The 14,809-nt window shown below is 56.2% G+C and overlaps 2 protein-coding genes across 2 annotated transcripts in view; one reads left to right on the top strand and one right to left on the bottom strand.

The window, feature by feature from the left end:
* Window positions 1–6,165, top strand: part of USP35 (ubiquitin specific peptidase 35) — a gene marked incomplete at its 5' end in the record, with an annotated part of 42,014 nt that extends 35,849 nt beyond the window's left edge. Inside the window, 4 exons of the mRNA XM_029915639.1 lie at window positions 1,201–1,294; window positions 2,185–2,291; window positions 2,790–4,011; window positions 5,064–6,165. Of these exons, the coding sequence (XP_029771499.1) occupies window positions 1,201–1,294; window positions 2,185–2,291; window positions 2,790–4,011; window positions 5,064–5,231 (1,591 nt within the window). The remainder of the gene's footprint in view (window positions 1–1,200; window positions 1,295–2,184; window positions 2,292–2,789; window positions 4,012–5,063) is intronic.
* Window positions 6,166–6,989: 824 nt separating this feature from the next.
* GAB2 (GRB2 associated binding protein 2) overlaps window positions 6,990–14,809 on the bottom strand; it is a 56,233-nt gene continuing 48,413 nt past the window's right edge. The window contains exons 4-9 of the mRNA XM_029915063.1: window positions 14,517–14,611; window positions 13,245–13,509; window positions 12,463–12,553; window positions 12,078–12,180; window positions 10,868–10,993; window positions 6,990–10,279 (exon numbers count right to left, since the gene is read on the bottom strand). Of these exons, the coding sequence (XP_029770923.1) occupies window positions 10,136–10,279; window positions 10,868–10,993; window positions 12,078–12,180; window positions 12,463–12,553; window positions 13,245–13,509; window positions 14,517–14,611 (824 nt within the window). The 3' untranslated portion in view covers window positions 6,990–10,135. The remainder of the gene's footprint in view (window positions 10,280–10,867; window positions 10,994–12,077; window positions 12,181–12,462; window positions 12,554–13,244; window positions 13,510–14,516; window positions 14,612–14,809) is intronic.

Consider the following 14,809-nt stretch of genomic DNA (forward strand, 5'->3'; position numbering starts at 1 on the left):
GTATTTCCCTGATGATGAGTGACGCTGAGCATCGTTTTGTGTGCCTGTTGGCCATCTGGATGTTAGACATCTTTTTAAAAAGTAATAGAGCAGGTAAGCTTTGCTTTGACTTTTGGTACGACCTCCTCTCTGAGCCTCTAGGGGGAGTTTGGAGCTTATCACTAGCACTTCCTAATGTGCGTGCTTCTCAGACCTGGTGAAGGTCAGGTATGCTGGGGGAGGTCGGAACTGATCTCTGGTGCTTCCTACTGCAAATGTTTCTCCGACCTGGTGAAGGACTAGTTTTTACAGTTTACAGTCTGCTCAGATGGCTAATCTCTGTAAACATGGCCAGATGACTTACTGGGAGAAAGGTCATGTGCTCATATGGTTGTAGTGAGGTCAGATTGCTGTACATGTTCCTAAGTGCTCATTCAGCTTCTGAAATTAAAGTTGTGGGTACATGTTCCTAAATGTTCACTCAGCTTCTGAACTTAAGCTGTGGTAGGCAGCTAGGTGAACACACTTTGCTAGCACTGTTATATACAGTGGGCTCAGGTTGAAAAGATGCCTGACCTGCTTGCCTAGAGCTGCTTGTGAGGACGGGAGCTGAAGTGAGACCTGGGAAGTGGCTTGTGCCAGTTGGGTGTCAGTAGTATGCTCCTGTCTCCCCCGGGGTCATACTCCTTTCCTGGAGTCAGTGTGGCCCCACTGTGTCTTCTTGATTTAGCAGATTCACATTGACCCCTGCCCTCATTTGAAGGCAAGGGAACTGCACTGCCATGGTGCAGGGGTCTGAGAAGGGGCTGTAAGAGGGGACTTGGAGGGACAAGGGTGGAGCAAGGCTTGCTGCTCTGGGTGGCTCGGGGGAGGGGGGAAGGAGAAGGGTGTGAATGGCTCAGTGGCTGGTGATGATCTTACTGGCACAGACTCTGGTGCCTTCCAGAGACTTCCAGCCCTAGAACTCCGAGACTGTAGGATCTTAGTATCTTTGAATCTTGGAGTCCTGACCTTTCTGAACTGGAAGGAGCTGCAGGGGCCACCTCATTGTCTAAGCTGGGTGATTGATCCTGCTCTTCTTCCCTGGCCCCTGGCCTAGACTTGAGATTTAAGTGGCTGTTTTGCCTTTCACCTGGGTGCCCCGTTTGCCTGTGCTGTGGGTGACTAGGGGCTCCTTGGATGCCCTTGGCTTACCCTGGATGCTTCTGCTTCGTCTTGAAGCTTCAGACACTGTGTGCTCAGATTGACGGAGAACAACTCGCAGCCCTTGATGACAAAGCTGCAGTGGCTCTTTGCCTTCCTGGAGCACAGCCAGGTGAGTGCAGGGGGAGTTGGGATGCGGTGGAGAGGAGGCTCTGGTCCGACACCCCCCTCCCTTCCGCAGGGCCTGTCTGCACCTGGCTATAAGCCCCTACTTCACGATGTAAGCTGTGCAGCCCCGTGTGGGACTGGCATGGGTTCATGGCCGATTTAGTGCCTTGAGGGACAGGACAGAGAGTGCCTCTTTGAGCCCCTTCTGTGTTCTCCTGCCCATGTGTCCCCTCAGGGATTCACTCCCTTGCGTTAGATGCTGCTTTGCACATCTGCTGTCATTTTTGAGCACTTGCTCTGCCAGGCACCTGAGGGCTGTGTTTGTTTTCTTCATGGTCTCTGCCCTCATGGAACCTAAAGCCCTTGGCCAAACATTCCCTGAGGCCCTGTGGGGGCCATGGAGATGCGGAAGCCACAGCTGCTGCCTCCACAAAGCTCAGAGTCTGGTGCGGGAGGTGGGCGGCAGGTAATGACCGTGGTGCTCAAACAGCGCAGTGTGGTGTGTATGTGTGTGCAAGGGAGGGGAGCAGACATGGTGGAGGGACCCCTGGGAAGATGGCACAGAACAGGTGTCAGCATATCTGGGACTTGAACTCTAAGGTTTTAATGGAGGAAAGGTGTGTTAGGCAGAGGGAATAGCATCGAACAAGGGTCTGGAGATTTGTGAGGAAAGAGCGAATTCCTAGACGATTGTTCTCCATGAACCTGAAGCCACGCTCAGAGGCTGCCTGGACTTGGTGGGATGGGTTGGGTCAGGGACAACTAGGAAGAGGGAGGACTTCAGGGAGGCGGCCAGCAAGTTGCGGATAGAGAATCCTCGGGCCTAGCATGTGGTGGAGCTGATCAGAGTGGCCACCTGCTCCTGACCCTGTCTTTCACCTGCCTTGGTCCTAGAGGCCTGCCATTTCTCCAGAGAACTTCCTGTCTGCCTCCTGGACACCCTGGTTCAGCCCTGGCACCCAGCAGGACTGCTCCGAGTACCTGAAGTACCTGTTGGACCGGTGAGGGCAGCCAGACCTGGCTTTGCATGGGGGCCCCCCGGGCTGGAGAAGGGTGCCTGTGGGATAGCCCGCCTCTGGGGCTCTGTTGCTGCCTCCAGGAACGGGCGCCACGCCGCACTTGTGAAGGTGTGGACATGTGTGCCGTGAGGGGTGAGCAGGGGCTGCGCGTGTCACCTGGGAGGGGTGTGTGCACACGTGTGCCGTGCTTGCCGAGTGCAGGGGTGCATATTCAGCCACCTCTGGGGCACGTGCACGCAGGTACGGCCTGTCTTCATGTGGCAGGGCTGTGTGTATGGGGGGAGGTATGTGTCAGGTGTGTTTGGCTTGTGAGTGTGCACATGCGTGGCTGACATCTTGCACACGTATGTGTAGTCGCTGTGCATTCCCATGCATGCGCCTAAGCCTGTGGCCTGCAGAGAAGGTAGATGGCACAAGCCAGGCCGGAGCACCCGGCAGGGGCCTGTGCCTGTGTGTGAGGGCCCCGCACTCTCGCTCCAGGCTACACGAGGAGGAGAAGACGGGAACAAGGATCTGCCAAAAGCTCAAGCAGTCCAGCTCGCCCTCTCCTCCAGAGGAGCCCCCCAGCCCGAGTCCCACCTCCGTGGAGAAGATGTTCGGAGGCAAGATCGTGACTCGGATCCGCTGCCTCCACTGCCTCAATGTCTCCTCCAGGGAGGAGGCCTTCACGGACCTCTCTCTCGCTTTCCCCCCGACTGAGCGCTGCGGCCGCCGCCGCCTGGGCTCAGTGATGCTCCCTGCGGAGGACGTTGGGGTCCGGGAAGCCCTGTCACCATCCCAAGCCCAGGTTCCAAGCAGGGTGGGTCCTCGGAGGCAGAGGAAACACTGCGTCCCGGGGGACGCCCCCGCCGCTGTCGTGGACATTGAAGGCCTGGGCCCCCAGGGAGCTGGGGCGCAGAGCAGTGGGGAAGAGAAGGTGGAGAGGGAGGAAGAAGTGGAGGAGGAAGGTCGGGAGGAGGAGAGGCCCCGGGAGCAGGAGGAAGAGGAAGAGGGCAAAGAGAAGAAAGAGGCGGCGGCAGAGGAGAAAGAGAAGGCGCAGAAGGAGAAAGAGGCGGAGACCGCGGAGGAGAAGGAGGAGGACGGCTCGCGGTCTGTCCTGGACCTGGTCAACTACTTCCTGTCCCCCGAGCGGCTGACGGCGGAGAACCGCTACTACTGCGAGCCCTGTGCGTCGCTGCAGGACGCCGAGAAGGCGGTGGAGCTGAGCCAGGGGCCGCGCTACCTCATCCTGACCCTGCTGCGCTTCTCCTTCGACCTGCGCTCCATGCGCCGTCGCAAGATCCTGGACGATGTCTGCATCCCCCTGCTGCTCCGCCTGCCGCTGGCGGGGGGCCGTGGCCAGGCTTACGACCTCTGCAGCGTCGTCGTGCACTCGGGAGTGTCCTCGGAGAGCGGCCACTACTACTGCTATGCCCGGGAGGGCGCCGCCCGCCCGGCCCCTTCCCTGGGCGCGGCCGACAGGCCCGAGCCCGAGAACCAGTGGTACCTGTTCAACGACACTCGGGTGTCCTTCTCTTCCTTCGAGTCCGTCAGTAACGTCACGTCCTTCTTTCCCAAGGACACTGCCTACGTGCTCTTTTACCGGCAGCGGCCCGGGGAAGGGTCCGAGGCCGAGCCGAGCTCTCCCAGAGGTCGGGCGGAGCCCACCCTCCACAAAGACTTGATGGAGGCCATTTCCAAAGACAACATACTTTACTTGCAGGTGAGCAGACTTCGCCTCGCAACCACCGATGTGGATAAGTGCTTGCTCCCCTGTGTCCTCCTTTTATTTTTAATGTTTATTTTGAGAGAGAGAAAGCTTGCATGAGTGAGGGGAAGGATGGAGAGAGAGAATCCCAAGCAGGCTCCACGTGGGGCTCCAGCTCACTGTGAGATCATGAACTGAGCCACGCAGGTGTCCCGTCTCCTTTGTCTGCTTTTCTTTCGTCACCTACTTTGTGCTGGGAAGATGCTGTTGGACTAGACAGATTTAATCCCTAACTTCAGAGGAATAGGCCTTTAGCTATTTATTAACGCTTGTTTCGTGTGCGTGAAGGAGCAAAGCAGGGTTTTGTGCTTGAAGAGTTGAGGCTTCCAGAGGTACTCGGGGGACCATCCTGCCCTGAACCTTTTCTCATGTGCTGTCTCCTCCCCCTCTTTAGAGTCAGGGGCAGCATCAAAGTACTTAGCAGCTGGAAAAGCAAAGGTCATAAACAACCAGAGTAGCCACCCCAGGACCTGCAGACATTAGTGCCTGCAGTCGGTGTTTTGTGTGGTGCCAGCAGGCCTGATTGTACGTTTCCGCTGGGCCATGGGGCAGAGGCAGGGCCAGTGGTGAGGAGTCTGTGAGGCTGGGTGGGCCTCGGTTCAGCCTGAGGAAGACGTTTCTCACTGGGGAGTTTGTTCCTAATGCCTCAAGCGGCAGTGAGCTGGGACCCTGTGGAGAGGCCCCTGTGTGCTGTGACCTGACCCTTCTCCCTGGTGTCACGTCAGGCCCTTGTTGGTTACTCAGTCTTGTATGAATGTGTCCCCTTTACCCAGGGGCTGGGAGAAGGAAGAAGGGGATTTGAAGCAGAGACAGAGGGTAGAAGGATGGATGTCTCACACCCGTGCTCCTACCGAGCAGGGACACCCCTTGGGCAGAAGCCGTGGGGGCCACCGGGGACGGTCAGAGATGCTGTGCTGGCTGGCGGCAGGGGGTGGGGCGTGGAGGGGACCACTGTGGCTTCAGAGCCTGAATGTTAATCAGCTCCCCCACCCCCACCTGTGTTCCAGGAGCAGGAGAAGGAGGCCCGGAGCAGGGCGGCCTATATCTCTGCACTGCCCGCGTCTCCACACTGGGGGCGGGGCTTCGACGAAGACAAGGATGAGGACGAAGGCTCTCCGGGAGGCTGCAGTCCTGCAGGTGGCAACGGCGGGGACTTCCACAGACTGGTCTTCTAATGTGTCCTCTGCCCCCGCCTGAAACCTCAGAGAAGGCCTTGACCCCTTCCCTCTGGGACCTGGGTAGGGATGGAGGCAGAAGCGCTCTGCCATGTGGGGTCTGAGGAGGCAGGAGAGGTGGAGAGGCAGCTGCTGGGACACCGGACCTCAGCCTGCAGGGTCTACAGACTCAGATACAGAGGTGAGCCCCAAGCCCCTGACACTTTAGGATTTTACACCCAAGTGTCCTGGTCCACTTAAAGCAGCTTAGCTGGACACTGTCTGGGCCTTGTCCCCGTCTCCCCGGCAGAGCTGAGCTCCGCAGCTCTAGTGTTTTGGCATCAAGTAGCATTTCCCTTCTAGCTCCTTTCAGACAATCCCGTTGCTCTCTCTACTGTAGAAAGCAGAGCAGGATCTGGAGACCTGTGTGTCACAGCAGTGGCCACCTTCTTGTTTCTCTGAGGAGGTTTCACAGGCACTGTATATGGCTGCCTGCACCCTTTGTACTTTTTTGAGAGGCGTGGAGGTGGGAAGCCGCCTGGCACAGGCTCAGAGAGACGGTCTCCCTCCACACTAAACAGCCGTGCCTAGAGGGGAGGACAGTCCCCTCGTCACAGTGGGAGACCCTTAATCCCTAGACCCCATCCCCCTAGCCTGCCTCAGTGCCTGAGATGCCACCTTTTGCATCCCCTTTCTGGTTAAGATAGAGAATTCTTATTTTACTGCACATGTGTTTGTGTTGCTCATGAAGCCAGGGTCCGTCCGGAGGAAAGCTGGCTGGCTCAGCTCCTCCCCAGTGGGCTTTAGAGCAGCGGCCTGGGGGCCCGGGGCGGTGGTCTGGTGGAGGAGCAGATAGTGACCTCATTGTGCCCTGACACTGCTGTACCCTTCTAAATGGAGAGGAGAGACTCAGGGTCTCAAACAGGAATAAAAATAGGTTCTCTGAAACATTTGACAATATTGTTCTTTGGTCTCAGTGGCTGTGATGTCTGCCATGCCCTTAGGTTTTTGCTGTGTCTGGGCAGTAGTGACGCCATGGGAGGTGAACTCGCGCTTAAGTGAAAGGTGAGGCCTCGGCCCAGAGGGCAGAGCTGGGACTGGCGGTGGGGGCAGAACACGGTGCTCAGCACTCTGTGGCACGGGACAGGGGCCTAGGCTGGGGGCTGCCCGCTGGGATACTGCGCGAGGCACTTGCCTCTCAGGCGAAGGCCCTGTACCTGGGGATTTTTCAGACCCTGAGAGCTCTAGACTGCCCAGAACTGGCTAGTGCCACTACCACCTTCCTCCGTCCTGGAACAGACTGGGGCACAGGAAGGTGGGAGGCAGCCCTCTGGCGGCTCCAGGGCCTGTACCTAGCTCCCTCCCCACATGCCATCTCATTCTTGGAGCTAGAGACCCATGCACGAGCCCTTTCCACCAACCCTGCCCGTCGTCTTTGGAAGGGAGGCAGTGGTGTCGCCAGGGGCCTAGGGCTGTGCTCAGGTGCTCTAGGTGAAAAAGTCACAGACTGGGGAGACCTCAGACTAGAAGCTGGGCCCACAGTCTGCCAGAGACCAAGTCACGCTCAGAATGCGTCTCTACGCTCCGTGCACCATGTTATACACCAGGAAAACATACTCCAAGGTAAGGAGGATTCATTCTTGTTCCTCGTCAGGACAAGTATCCAGGTACTTACTATTAAAATGAAAGGTGGCACCCCCTCCACAGAGGCCCCAGGCTGGGTGTGAGTGCGGGTGGGCTCCGTCCCCTTCAGCTGAGGCACTCCAGCAGCCTTCTCCGTTTGCTTCTAATGGACTTTATTGTTGTCCTGTTCCACCACCACAGTAAAAAGGGACCTGCAAGCTCCAGGCCTGTACCATGTGTCACCACAGCAAAAACAGGACGCACTGGAACATGTTCCCACCCCACCCCAGACCTACTCACAGAGGATAAATACATGTTACAAATTTTTTTTTAAAGAAAACAGAATAAATTAATAACTTAAGTGATTAGGCACCAACAGTGATTTGAAAAATTAAATGTCAATTTTTAACAGGGCAAGAACCTAAAGACTGGGCTGCTAGCCCATTTTATCTTCCCAACAGATTGACAATCCTGTGCGACATGATTCTAAATTTCAAGACACGTGTAACCAACACACAAGAATACACACCACCAACTATCACATGACATCCTGAATCTCCAGGGGCCCCGCAGCAGCCCCCCTGAGGGGAGGGAGCTTCAGAGTTTATGAGCCCAGCCTCGCGTCCCTCCATTTGCAGACCAAGTGCTAACTTGCCTTGGGCCTGTCCTCTTGAGTCCAGAGCTCTGTCAAAAGGGGACAAGGGTGGGGAAGACTGGTCAGCCATGGCTGTAGCCCTGCAGCAAGTAAAGGGGCCAGAGGGCAGGCTGGAGGTGAGCCCCTGTTCCACTCGCTCCAGAACAGTTGCGCTTCTCTCCTAGGAACGGGGCATAGCTGAAGGGCTTCCACTGTAGACGTTACTGAAGTTCATCTCAGGAGGGGGCTGGGGTAACTAATGCTCTGGGTCCTGCCCAGCCCCGATGCGCCAGACCCACGGAAGGGAGTTCGGCCTCAGCGTGGAAGGGCCTCAGGGACTAATCTAACACCCTGCCAACGATGGTGGCTCCTTCACACCTGGCTTTGCCCATGTCCCTGCTCCAGGTTAACTTTGTAGAGGTGGAGCCCCAAACCCACGGAGTCCTCGTGGGAGCTGTGCTAGCTGGGAAGGCATTCCCTGCCTGGGGCTTGTCCTTGCCAGGCCACCAGGCAGAGGGACATTGTTAAACTGAACTGACAGACGTATACTAGACACCTGGCAGTTTGAGCCCGAGTCTCCACTTTCAACGGGCCCATTTCCTCTTACACGTCCCTCCTCCCTCACCTCCAGCCCAAGGGTCTGGGAGGTACAGGAACGAAGAGCTTGAAAGCGGCCTCCTTGGACGTCAGATCTGAACACCTCAGTTTCTAAAGACTCCAGCCAGTTTCATTCACATTGTGGTACGTTAAGTGCTGACATCATTAGGGCGTCCTGGGGCTGGGGGCTAGGGGGGAGCACCATTAAACGCTCTGCCCTTTAAGACCCTTCAGAGAGGGCCTTAGAGGACACAGTGTAGGCCACTGCCACCAGCCCCAGAGCTGGGGAAGGAGTGGCCCCATACTCCCAAAGGCTTTCCAAGTCTCTCTTCCCTTCTTCCTCCATCTTCCTTTAAGGCCCATCTTAGGCGCCCCCTTTTCCTAGATCCTACCTCCTCCTGCCCAGTCTGCACCAACCTCCTGAAGACACAGCCTTGCTTCCTTTGCTCTCCATCAACATTTCCACTCTCTTACAGCTGTTGCCAATGTCCATGCCCTCGTGTCTCCTCCAGCACACGGCCAAACTGGTTAATGGCTATGTTCCCAGAACCTGGCCCCAGCACGCATTACGAAATGCTAGCTGAGTGAGGAGGGGGCTACTGTCAGGAAAACAGTTTCTGCCAGGTCAGAGCGTCTTAGAGAAGGGCCAGGTGTGCGCTCACAGGAACTGAACAGTGAGCAGTAGCCACCATGCCCAGCCGGAGGGTGGAGGGAAGGAGATGAGTCTTTTTCTTTCCCCAAAGGAAGAAGGTCTAGATCTATTCACCCATAGTTGGATGAAACATTGGAAGCTTTGGTCCCTCCTCCCTAGCTTAGCAGAAAGTACCTGGGGTGAGGTCCTGCCGCCTATGCCCGGCAGGGGAGGGCATGGCTGACGGGATGGCCTTTCAAGCCTGGGAGCAGAGGGCAGGCTTCTCCTATCCCCAGGGTCAGGTCTGAGTCCAGTGTGGCACTGGGCTAGCAGGGAGCAACAGCTGTGAGAACTGGGTAAGCACTATGGGCTCCTGGCACCAGCCTCATACCTGCACTGGGCCCTGGCGCCAGCCCCAGCTCTCCTACCGCTCTGTGGGGACACTGCCCTGCCCCACCCCGCCCCCCTGGCTCCTTCACTTTCTGCTCCATTCTATGTCCCCAGGCACTGCCCACCTCCACCATCCTCACACCCTGCCTCCCACCACCCGTCTCGCACACACTTGCTGCACCCTCCCCACTAGAGTGGACGGCCCTGCAGTGCCTCCAGTCCCCCCCATGCCGTGTCCTGACCCTGCAGTGCCTTCCCTCAGTACCGGCCTCCCCCACTGCACACCCAGCACCGTCCAACAGGTGGGCCGAGGGCCTGTAAGCTCCACAGTCCTGGGACCCTGACCCCTGCTCCTGGTTTCTGGTTGCCTATCCACTGTTTTCCCTCCTTTTGTCCTCATCCCTCTGCCTCTTCCCAGCCCACAACAGCTACAAAGTTAGGAGGCCCCTGCCTGTATCAACTGCCTTCTGCATCTGGGATTTCATTCCTCTGTCCCTCAAGACCACCTCTAACCTTTCTTCTCAACTCCATCTTTTGGTGGCCTCGCTTCTCCCCTACCAAGAAAGACAAGGATGAAGTCCATGTCCACTTTGGTCTGCTGGTCCTGGGCCAGCGAGACGATGTGGCATCTTGTGGGACTGAAGGAGAGGTAGCCCAGTAGCTGGAGGGAAGAGGCTTGAGGGCTGAGACCGTGTGTGAGGTGTGGAATCTGGCTCAGAGCCCCAGCCCCTCCCACCAGCGCCTAGTAGGTATTCAGGTCTAAAGGACAGAAAGAGGCTGAAGGATGCTTTTTTGGCAATAGCTCTAACTAAGGTGGGTAGAGGCAGGGCCATTACTGATAAAAATCAAAGGTGGGCCCCAAGTGGGCAGCGTAGTGCCTCAATCAGGCCCTCACCTCCCAGGAGAAGGGTTCAGGGTCCCTGACATCAAGTGCTTTGAAGGCCAGAGTGGCAGAAGGGAGGAAACAAGGGGGAGGGGCAGACAGATGGGGAGGAGCCTGCTCCGCAGACTCTACCTCCAGGCGCCTCCCCAGGCTTGGTGGCCCCTGTGTCACAGCTTGGCGCCCTTGGAAGGCTCCGAGGACTGCCGCACATCCGTCCACTCCTGCATAGTGCTCTGCAGGGCCTGGGTCTTTTCTTTGTCCACCTGAACGTAGTCTACCTTCTCATCGGAAGTCACAGAGGATGTGGATGGCTGAGGACAGAACAGGGAAGTTCTGTGAGTTGTCAGGAAGTAAGGGCTCTTTCTGAGCTGCCACACAGGGAGAGGGCCCTTCAGGCCCAGACTGCATCGTCCCTCCTGCTCATGTAACAGCCTCTGGTCAGCTGATTTCCCAGCTCCTAGGGGAGCCAGGTCTTCTATCTCTGCCTCCACCCACCTCCCTGTGGCCACTCGTCCAGAAAGAATTTGCTGGGTGCCAACAAGCAGCAGCCAGAGGGGAGCACTCACTGCCACCCAGCTGTCTGGACCTGGCAGCTAAGTATGCTTCCTGTGGAGGGTGTTCCGGGGCCCAGGAGCCCCCTCTGCAGAAGCACGTAGTTGATGCAGCTTGACAGTGAGTTTTGAAAGAGGAGCTGGGGACCAGGACCCAGGATCCCACTCTGTAACCCTGAGCAGCTCGTGCCTCCTGGTATATGTCCATTTGCTCAGCCATGCAAGGGGGAGGGGTTGGCTGAAACGGTCCTAGGGACTTTGAGCGTGTGGTTGAGAGAGGAGGCATGTGAGCACTCTAAGACCCAGACTCCATGAAAAGCAGTAGAGTAGTCCGCGGCCGGCCTGTACCTTGCGGTGGGGGCCGGGGGAGCTCGGCTGGAAGTCCAGGGCCAGATAGTCAACGCTGCCCGTGCTCTTCTTCGGCGCCGGACTGCTGGTGCCGCTGGGGAGGGGAGACGCAGACACTGGGTTTTGCTATCACAAAGGAGGGAAAAACCATCAGTAAGTTAAGGAGACAGACTAACCCTCCACCTGGGACCACACACATCTGTGGGAGGGAGGAGAGTGCCTGCTTGGAGTCCTGCACCAGGGCCACGGCCTTCTCCTGTTCTCATCTAAGCCCTCACTGCTATTCTGTGATGTACGTATTATGACTATGCTTGTTCTTTTGAAACAAAGATAAAACTGTGGTTCAGAGAAGCAAGCTCATGAGCAGGGAGAGCCTGGTCTGTGTTTCGACTCCACTGAGTTATGTGTTAGCCACCACCGAGGAGATAACAGCCCAGGGTTCCTGGGTGGCTCAGTTGGTTAAGCGTCTGACTTGGGCTCAGGTCATGTTTTTGTGGTTCATGAGGTCGAGCCCCAGGTAGGGCTCTGTGTGCTGACAGCTCAGAGCCTGGAACCTGCTTCAGACTTTGTCTCTCTCTCTCTGTCAAAAATTAAAGATTAAAAAAAAGTAAAAGTTTATGCTCACATTCTTACTCATGTTCATGGGAACACCACAATCAGAAAGGAGACCTTCTGAAAGATTTTGAAAGGAAAAGGAAGTCGACTTGGAAGGGTTCTCTAGTCATTCTCTACAGGCTCCCTCTGACTTCCGCAGCACCTTTTTATTGCCCAGGCTGCTAAACCTTCTTGGGCTGCCTGTAGCCCATAGGAGAGTCCAGACCTACCAAGACAGCATTCAGGGTCCTTCACGACCTGGATTCCGCACAACCTCTGCCTGCAGCCATAGTTAACTGTCATTCTCTGTTTCCCCCTCTACACAGCCACCTTTCCTCTCCCCAGCCTGACAGGACTGCCCATCCCGCAAGTGTGTCCCCACAACACTGCCTCTCCGGGAGTATGACCATACCACCCATGTCACAGTCGTGAGAGGCAGACCTTGTGTCTCTGCCCTGGAGGGCAGAGATGTCTTTCTTGCCTCTGTCATCACCCCCACAGTGCTCAACACTTGCACTCAAGAAGGACTGCAGCAGCAAAGTAATCCCAAATCATGGGGAAGTGAGGTGGTCCCAGGGTATATGAGGGGGCACTCCTGCGACCACAGAGGACGCACCATAGGGACATAGTTCTCTTCGCTGTCTCCGGAGTCCGTGCTGGTGATGCTCTGTGTGGAGATGGGGCGGCAGTACTGGGAGGAGCCGGCGTTGAAGGTGTGACTGGGGGGGGAGAAGACAGAGTCAGCTTGGGGGTGGGGGGGAGAGTTGGGTTTGCTCGCACCCAGACTCCCACCCTCACAGCCACACACTCCCATTATCACATTTGCATCCGATACAGGGCGGGTACAATCACTCCCCCTCCACGGAGGAGGAAACCCAGCCCAAAGAGACCCTCAGCTACGGCCCACGTCCACATCGGGATGCAGCTTTCCGGATCCCACCCTCCCCCTGGCCAGCCCTGACAGCCCTGTTCCCAGCTCCCGCGTCCACAAACATACTCACACGGCCCTAGACCAAGATTTGGTGACAGGTGACTTGAAGGGGAGCTCATCGATGACAGTGTTGTTTCTCAGGTCAAGTGGTGTTGGCTTTACTGGAACAGGGACAGAAAGTCGGATGATCAGCCACTGATGATAATGCCACACATACACACACACACATAGCACACACAAGTATATGTATAAATGCTTTTGTATTTCCACTTGTAAGCATGGAAACTGAGGCTCAGCAGGTTCTATAATCTTTGCCTATGTTGATAGGCCTTGAAGCCATGTCTTCAGATCCCAAATGATATTTTCTCTGCATTGTAGCAATCATATTTTCAGAATCCAAAATGGGGCCACTGGGTCTCACAACAGATTGTTCCCCCCAGATTTAATACTCATCCCGTATCCTCCAACAGCATCTCATGCTTTATAAGGCACTTGTAGATGCAGTGCCTGTGTCCCTCAGTGCTCTGGGAGGCAAGTATTCACAGTTCTCAGATGAGAAACAAGGCTCAGAGACACACACTGACTTGCCTCTGATCCCATGTCGGCAGGTGACAGAGCTGGAGCCTGAGTGTGTCCTGTCTTTCTGATGCCTGCACTCCTTAGGCTACTCCAGCAGCCGGTCCCTAGGCGCCAGACCACTGGAATGACTGTGTATGTGTGTGAGAGTTTGGAGCGGTTCAGAGACTAAACCCTTCCCTGCAAGGAAAGTTCAGGATCCACCCGATCCCCAAATGAATGAAAATGGTTCCTGGACACTGTCCAGAGAGGGAACAGGAGAAAGAGTGAACTTACCTTTCCGGTCAGGTTTGAGGTTGCGGTTGACAGGAGGTGGCTGGATCTCACTCCCTCGGCTGGGGCCCCGGTGCAGAGAAAGAGCTGTTGAGGGGTAGCCAAGCGCATCAAAGTGATGGGGTCCTGGGCTCATGGGGATGTAGACACTCTGGGAATTATCACCTGCCCGCTCCATGGCCAGCAGGGTGGAGGAACCGGGATTCATGGGCACGTAGTTGTCCTCAGAATTGGCGCTATCTGATCGGCCTACAACCATTTTCCCTGGCTAGGAGGGAGAGTGGAAGAAATACAGCAGTAACTACCGTGAAGAAACAAGAACGCGTGAGAATTTATATACAAGGCAAGGGAAGTTATAACTGAGTTAGCGGCCCTGGGAAGACCACGTAAGAAAGCACAGTGGGAGGCAGAAAGAAATCAAGGCTGTGGGTCCCTTCTAGTTTCCATGATCTCTTGTGACCCACTTAAAATTTGCAATAATTCTTTAGAATAAATACCCTTGGTGGCTGAGGCCAGAAGGCTTTGCGGGTGCCTGACCAAGGCTGCGGGCGGTACAGGCCACAGACCACACAGGTTTGGTTCAGGACTCTCACTCCGCCTCAAGTCCAGGTCAGCGTCTCAAGCCCTAGCAGGGCAAGGAGCACAAAAGAAAGCTTGGCCCTGGCTGGCGAGGTCCGGGCGGGTTGTTCTTCTCTAGTCCAGCTCTCGGTGTGACCACCAGCTACACTCGGAGCTGCCACCGTGTTGCACAGCCCAAGACCCCTGCGGTAACCCCAGCTGTAGGTTTCTTCAACTCTGCCCTGTCTGTCCACACCTACAACTAAGCTGCTTCTGCTTTGATTGCCCAACATCTAGTCCTTCCAACAGGCATGAAGACAGGCCCTAGTCTGCTCGGAGAGCCGTGGTCAGCCCCATCAGAGGATAGCCCGGGACCCTGTACTCAGACCATAATTCTGCCACCAGGACTGACTGAGCACTGTTCCTATGTGGAGTCTCGCACCGCAGCCCCTCCTCTAGGCGGGCCCTCAGAGCCTGGGTCCTCTGCATTCTAGACCCGTCCTACTTATCAGCAGGGCTGGTGAGTGCTGTAGTCTAGCACACTTCCACACCAGACACGTGAATCTTACTTTCTAAAAACTCAACCCGGGGATCTGAACTGAGACAAGAATCTAGGCAGGGTCCTAAGACAGAGATGCCATCACTCCCTGGTTCCGTGGGGTGTGACCTTTAGCCTGCCTGGGCTGACCCGAGGACCCCTGGCTGATCCCCACTCACCAGGAAAGAATGGACCGCATCACTCATGGACTCAGCAGACCGGCCTGCACTCTCTCCTCCTCGCTGGGGGTACTCGTAGGACTCACAGGAAGAAGCTACAAGGCAGGAACGAAGATTCACACGCACTCAGCTGATCCATGTGCTGACCCTTCCCCAAGCCCTCACCAGTGTCGCTCAGGTCTTACTCCAGAAGATACGACTCTCCACCCCAAGTGATAGGGTAGTACTTCCATGACGTCATTCCCCTGTTCAAAAATTCCTCCCAGGCTTCTAGATCTAGCTCGTGTTGGCAT

Source organism: Suricata suricatta, chromosome 11 (assembly GCF_006229205.1).
Source record: "Suricata suricatta isolate VVHF042 chromosome 11, meerkat_22Aug2017_6uvM2_HiC, whole genome shotgun sequence".
In the NCBI taxonomy this organism is placed as follows: Eukaryota; Metazoa; Chordata; class Mammalia; order Carnivora; family Herpestidae; genus Suricata; species Suricata suricatta.